Source organism: Perca flavescens, chromosome 13 (assembly GCF_004354835.1).
Source record: "Perca flavescens isolate YP-PL-M2 chromosome 13, PFLA_1.0, whole genome shotgun sequence".
In the NCBI taxonomy this organism is placed as follows: domain Eukaryota; kingdom Metazoa; phylum Chordata; class Actinopteri; order Perciformes; family Percidae; genus Perca; species Perca flavescens.
The window spans coordinates 16021270-16028483 of record NC_041343.1 but is presented as its reverse complement, the minus strand read 5'-3'; the positions used below and the strand labels follow the sequence as shown (position 1 = coordinate 16028483).

Genomic DNA, 7214 nt, shown 5'->3' with positions numbered 1-7214 from the left:
CTTACGTCACATCTACGTTGTCAAGCTCAGTTTGAGGCTGTGCAGTAACGCTCAGCCATCACCGGAAAAGTGCTTCTAATTGACTTCACTGCTCTCCGTCGAAGTCTATGACGTCGCTATGTCCATTTATTTAACTGTCTATGTATCAGACTGATACAGGAAAAGTTCATGATCCTTGTACCATAAATATTTAAGTATCCATACAGCATAAAGAGAAAACTACTGAATAACACAGTCTGCAGTATGTCTATCTATGGTAAACCTTTTAATGTTTATTTAAAAGATAGGGGGGCAAAACAGCTGCATCCACAGGGGAGTCTTTATCTCTCTCCTGCTTCTTCTCCTCCTTCTTCTCCTTCTATTTTTACGTGATAAAAAAACAACGCATCAACACAACAGTAAAATAAAAGGCTACAGTTCAACAAAAATACGACAGTGAGAGGATGTCTCTAAGTCAAAGACAACTAGACTTGTTTGGTCCGGAACAGGCTTAATAAGTTCAAAAGTCACAAAGCAGAGAGGCACAAAGAATAACAAACTTTGAAATATAAGGATTATTCTTTTAGATCAGTAATAGAAGAAAATGAAGAACTGAGGCCTCTTAGACAAGGGATGAAACACCTTCAAGAACACACAAAAAGTCCAGCTGCTTTTGACAGCTCATCATGAAGCCTTCATAGTGTCTACGCTGGTCTATTCTATGTGACAGAACATCTCACATCTTATCTCATTGGATCTGGTCAAATCTATTCTTTCTTTTGATGTGGTCGCACTGATTATAAATTCCATGTAAATGCATCCTTACCTTTGAGAAGATGTTGCAGAAAAAGCTGCAGAAGCCGTTTCTCTCCTTAGCCTTGATTCCTTTGACATTGAGACACCGGCTGGCAGAGATTTGAATGGTTTCCTTGTCACCAGAATCATCGGACGGAGACTGAGACGAAGCGCTCATCTCGTCTTGGAGCCCATCAGCTATAGCTTTGGACAAAGGTGGATCCTCGAGGAATTTGGGCCAAGTGACCTCAAACACCCGATGATCTAGTGGAATTGAGCTGATAGAAGACAGAGATGAGATAACATTTCTGGCATCTTTTGGTGTCATGTCCTCAACCTCCACGTAGTCTACCAACTCTAGCGGAGTTGACCACAGGTCTGTCTTCAGGGCAGCACTGGGAGAGGATGTGGAGGACTCTCGAGGAAACCATGAAAGCTGTTGTTTCTCTAGAGTGTACATAGATGTCAAGTCAGCGCTGGCTGACATGGCAGCTACGTTCAAATCTTCCACCGCAACCGGCTGGACTTTTCTCTGCCTTCCTCTGAAAAACCTCTTCCACAGTGACTCTTTTTTCTTGGTGGACACCTCTTTAACGTCAGGCTCTAAACCGCTCTTTGTCTGAATCCTTCTCTTGACTGCAGTGCCTCGTCCTGTGAGAAAGGATTTCATAGTTGCAATAGCTCCTGCCAAAGTCTTCTTGGCTGCTCTGTCCTTTGACATCTGGCAGCTGGCGGGAACAGTGGCACCGGAGGATCCTCCATCCAATGAGGCTTGTATGGCCACTGATATGGCAGAATTAACCTCTTCAATGACCTCTCCCACTATGGCCTCTGTGAATTTGGGCGAAATCCTTACAGGTGTGTCAGCACCAATTATTTCACAGAGAGCCTGACTGAAGGAGCTTTCCAAACTATTCTCAAAGTTGTAGTTTAAATACTCCAACAAATTCTTCAAGGACAAGGGTCTCCTCAGAGTTAAGGTTCCAGATGTGGCAGATAACTGACACATTGACTGTAAGACAATTTTAATGACTGAGTCTGAGATGAACCTCAGCACATCCGTGCACATGTAAATCAGCTGCTCCTTTACATCTTGATTGTAAACACCTTCGCTTACTTCCCTCCATTGCCTACAAAAGAACAGAAACAAAAGATTAAACATGGAAATAATGCACATACATGTCATACATGTATTCAAGTATCCACTAGAGTTTCAGGGGGATATGATTAACTTACTCTTCACTGAGACTCTGGAAGAATCTCGTTATTATAGCTGCAATTGTAGAAGAATCCAGGACTAGTTGCTGGTCTGCTGCTGCTTTATTTTCCTCATGGGAAAATACAGAATGTCCATCCTCTTCTGATTTTTCTGGAGGTAAATATATTGTCATGACCAGGTCATTGTCAGCCTCTGAAGGTTTCACTTCAAGGGGCTCAGCAAATAATTGCTGTAGACCAAAAGACATTTGGTGTCCAGCAGGAGCCTCATCCTGCTCTTTCTGACCCTTATGACAGTCTGAAACTGTCGCAATCTTTTTACGCTGCTTTTTACCAAAGCGTTTCTTCCATGTTGTCCTTATGTTTTTGAAAAATGTCTTGCTGGCTGGACTCTCAGCTTTGCCGTCAGAATCAATGGACTCTAGTGTCCTAATGGCCGTCTCAATTACTTGGCCGTCAATCGTGTTCGCTACCTCAAACATGGCTGAGGTTGTGAACGAACAGAAAGCAGATGAAGTCGCCCTCCTGCTCTCCACTGGCCTGGTGGAGAGTCTGAAGGTTGATCCTGTCTTAGGGATCCAGACATCCTCACTTTCTCTGAAACCTTCTGCCTCTTTCTCTGAGATCTTTTGATTTAGAGGACTTTGATTAGTCTGTCTACCAGTCTCAGTCTTTTCATATTCTTCCTGGCCTTCAGTGAGCAAGGCTTGAAATGTCTGGGCCGTGGAAGTATGACTGGAGGTTTCCTGAAAGGCCTGACAGCAGCTGTCAGCCAGGTCAGGGGTAGCTACCTCTCCCTCAGTGTCGGCAGCAGCCCTCAGAACCCCATCATCAGAGTCTATGGATTTCCAACTTCTCAGCTCTTTTTGGAAAACTGTTGCAGTTTCGGCCATCTGGTGGCTCTTTGGCTGAGCGTCCCCATCTACCTGATTGGGTGATGGAAATGAGCTGCTGGAGGCTGGAGATGGGAGATTCCTCATCTCTGTCTCTATAGAGTCCTCTTCTTTCTCAACCAGCTCTAGACAGGTGGATCTGACGTCTTGTTTGAAAGAATCTGCACTGTCCTGGTTGGCCTGGTCTACATGTTGCTCTGAAACAGATTTGACTCTGTTGCGCTTCTTCCTGCCAAAACGTCTCTTCCATGCTGACTTTAGCTTTTTGACATATGACTTGCCAGCTGGTTTCTCAGTTAGGCTGGCAGAATCTGTGGTATGAAGTTTCCTCAGTGCCTCAATGGACTGCTGATGATGATCGTTGATCACTTGGGAGATGAGCATTTTGGCTGCTTTTGCCTCTTTCTTCAGGCTCTCTGGATACGGACAGCTTTGGCATGACCTCCAAGAAGAGGAGTTTGTCATTATTTTTTCTTTGGACGTGTTTGGAGAGGTGCTGGGGCAGGTGACCTCTTTGTCCTCTAGAATGTCTCCACAATGTTCAGCAAACAGTTGCCGCTTAGCAAAAAACCTATGCAGGTGTTGCTGCACCTTCTGTTGGGTGAGACAACCAGCAGAGGATTCGTCTTTGTCATTCTCAGATGTGATGCGTTCCCCTGCATCCCAGTGTCTGATTGACAGCATAAGCTCGCCGAGGTTCACAGCAGCCTGCTCGATGACCTCGGAGACGAGGATGTCGGTGAACTCTTCCATGTTCTCTGTTTCTTTGTCCATGGTACTTGAAGTTGTATTCTGATGGAGAAACACAAACAGTAAAAAATGTAAGCAGTGCCAAAAAGTAATATTAGTAACAATATTAGTTAAGTATCAGTAAATATTTAATTTTATAAAGCATTGTTTCTACATTATTTAACATTAGTAGTCAATTCCTAAACACCGTTATACATGTTTTATTCTTTATTAATAAACTCATCTATAATGTGTTTAATTAATGTACTTTCATACTTTATGAATGATGGATTCACCTTTCTAAATTAAGTATTACATCAATTACAGACCAGTTATTTACAAGTTGTTAATGATTCACAAGATCATTAAGAACGTGCCTTCAATCTTATTTATAAATTATTTGTGAGGCATAGATAGTTCTCACTTTAGATGAGTTTACACAAAATACTTAACTAGCAACGAGTAACTACCTGAATTAATCATGAATTGCAGTATCAATAAGTGTTTCTCACTTTAGATGAGGTCACACAAAATACTTAACTAACAGCTTGTAAATGCTTTATAACTACCTGAATTAATCATGAATTGCAGTATTAATAAGTGTTTATAAAACATATATTAACACACTAACTGACCATTAGTACATGTCTAAATGTGTAAATACATGCATAAATGTAGGTCTAAATAGTTTTGTAACCATGTACATACACTTTCTTAATGATCTTGTGAACCATTGACAAATACTAAATAACTGGTTTGTAATTGATGTAATACTTAATTTAGAATTATTGAATCCATCATTCATTAAGTATGAAAATACAATAATTTAACACATTATAGATGAGCTTATTAGTTACGAATAAAACATGTATAACTGTGTTTAAGAATACCATACTAATGGGTAATAATTTAGGAACAATGCTGATGACTTAAGTATTTACTGATACATAACTAAGGCTTCATAGTGTGTAGTTTGTATAGTGTCACCGAAATATTCGGATCCTTTTCTTACATCAAGGTGAACATGCAACAGTGTTTATGCATTCTGAATTTTACTGAAGTTAAAGTATTAGCTGTATAATATAGGCTACTCAGTACATAATAATGTGGAAAAACAGACAATCATTGTTGGATTATATTTTCATGTTGAAAACTAGAGAACTAAATCGAACTTTAGTCGAATGTAGTACAACAATTATGTATGTTGATGCATCATCATGTATTTTTTTCTTCTGTTTATTACCCCTTAATTTAAAAATGAATTTAATATGTTTATATTATTGCATTATCTGTTAACTCTAAACTAACTTATTGCTAATGCTTCAGTAAAGTGCATTCAACCTATACTTACCTGTCTGGCTTTAGGCATCAGAATAAGCTGGGTTTACTTGTTTTGCCCCTTCCACTTGTTTTGTTTTTCTGCTTGAGATCTTAAGGTTTAGTCAATGTTTTCTCTTGTTAAAAACATTTTTAGTTTGGTACAGACACTCTGTTCACTGTGGAGAGCTACACTGGAATCTGAAATGAGAGCTCTGTCTAAAGAACAGAACTGTGATGTCATAGAACTCTGTGTTCTGATAGAATCTTCATCTGTTATCATTCGTTCTGATGAATTGACCGTTCGCAAAACCCCGCCCTCGAACGGTCCTCGTCCAATCCTAGCTCAGCAACTGTAACTAAGGAGAAGGACCCCCGTCAAACATTGCGATTTCAGCAAGATGGTTGAAACGATGCGCCTATGGCACCTGCAAGTCTGACACCAGGTACCCCAAAAGTTTAGAGGGAGGGGACGTTTTTTTTCACCTTTCCAAAGCCCAAGACCCAAGCGGAAAGATGCCGACAATGGATTAAGCAATGTGGGAGACCTCACTCACAGCTAAATGCCTCGAAGATTAATAATCGTAGCTAGCTACATATGTCTGCTCCAAGGTAAGTAAAGCTAGCGAGCTAACTTATGGCAGTTCGTGTAAATGTGAAGCGTATTTTGTGGCCACAGCACGAAAAATGGTAGGGAGTAATATAAAAAGCCGAAAATCCGCGGCACGTCTCCCGGCGTTTAAGGCGCCCATTCCCCGTAAGTTTATTTCTAAACCAAACCTCCGCCATCCCGTTATTGTGGCGCGTTCCCAGCGGGCCGCCTCGCGGGCGCTTCCCGGCTTATGGAGCGACCTTTTCGGCCGACTCATCCAGCGGGTCCCTCGCGGGCGCCTTCCGGCTTATGGAGCGTCCTTTTCGGCCGCCTCCCGGCCGCCTCATCCAGCGGGTCCCCAGCGGGCCGACTCGCGGGCGCCTCCCGGCTTATGGAGCGACCTTTTCGGCCGCTTCCCGGCGTCCTTTCCCCGAGAAAATAACGTTACATTTACACGTAAAAAACGAGAATAAAGTCTCCGTGAACACGTATCAATAGATTAAGAATAACGTGGACATTTACACGAACTGCCGTGAGACCGGCTGTTAGCCTGTCAAGCACATGTCGCTATCGACACAGATAATTTAGCAAGAGGTTGAGGTCATTGAACATATCCCTCCACTGCATATTGCAGCCCTTTCTGTCGTGCCCTGGAGGATATGTCTGCTGCATTACTCCAAAACCAATCACTTATACCAACAGCTATGGAGCTCAACCCTCAATCCCTTGAGGGATGGGTTAAATGCAGAGAATGAATTTCGCTACATGTACGTGTATGTGACAAATAAAGTACCTTACCTTACCTTACCTTACCAACCCAGCCATGGCTATGTGTCTGGTTCTCAATTGTTTGACGGGCGTAGTAACAGTAACTAGGGGGCGTGGCTTTAGCAAATATACATTACATATATGCATTCATTTTAAGTAAAAGTAAAACATTAGCCTAATGTACTTTAAGTATCAAAAGTAAAAGTACTCAATGCAGAAAAATGGCCCCTGTGAGTGGTATATTACAATATGTTACCCACACATCAATTATGTACAGTGATGAAATATAACTAAGTACATTTACTCAAGTAGTTGTACTATACTTGAGGATTATATATTAATGTCACTACTGTTCTGGTAGGAGTAAATGTATTTATTATTATTATTGTTATTATTTTTGTTTGCTTGTTTTCTTTTATCCCGAATTGTTGTTGTTGGAGGAGTGGGACAGCACATTGTAAAATCATGTCATGTCACCTGATAGACACATTAGTATGGACAATAAAGTATAAGACTGATAGCTTTGATTGTGTGTAGTTATTTGTTCACTATAAGTTAAACAATACAGTTGGACCAAATTAATATAATTGGAAGTCAATATCACGTAATCATAAAATAAACAAAAAGAATAAAGGTTATGTTGTGGAATTCCTTCATGTTTTGTTTACTTTTCTTTTTTGTGATGGGTAAAAAAGTATTTTTAACAGAAGACATTTTATATGTCACAGTAGGAAAAGCACAAGAGAAAATTATTAAATTAATGAGTCGAATTGTGCATGTTGGCTCACTGTCACACTATGATGGCTTACTGAAACACTTGAGAGTGGAGCCATCGTTAATGTAGTAACACCTGTGCTTTTGGTACTACTATGACAAGTTAAAATGCCTCCTGTTTAAACCTATATCTACATCTATATATGTAT

At 40.8% G+C, this 7214-nt stretch overlaps 1 protein-coding gene across 1 annotated transcript; it reads right to left on the bottom strand.

Annotated features, from left to right (window-relative positions):
- Positions 1-265: 265 nt before the first annotated feature.
- On the bottom strand, positions 266-5118 carry LOC114567040 (uncharacterized). The gene is made up of 4 exons (XM_028595933.1): positions 4966-5118; positions 2011-3677; positions 806-1904; positions 266-358 (listed from the first exon to the last, which is right to left on the bottom strand). The coding sequence occupies exons 1-4, from the start codon at positions 4981-4983 to the stop codon at positions 266-268; spliced, it is 2877 nt and encodes a 958-aa protein (XP_028451734.1). The 5' UTR covers positions 4984-5118.
- Between the last annotated feature and the right edge of the window lie 2096 nt (positions 5119-7214).

Coding starts and splice junctions, on each gene's coding strand:
- LOC114567040 (XM_028595933.1), bottom strand. Junction 1,905..2,010: donor TTCCAGAGTCTCAGTGAAGA/GTAAGTTAATCA, acceptor GTTCTTTTGTAG/GCAATGGAGGGAAGTAAGCG. Junction 359..805: donor TCTGCAACATCTTCTCAAAG/GTAAGGATGCAT, acceptor ACGTAAAAATAG/AAGGAGAAGAAGGAGGAGAA.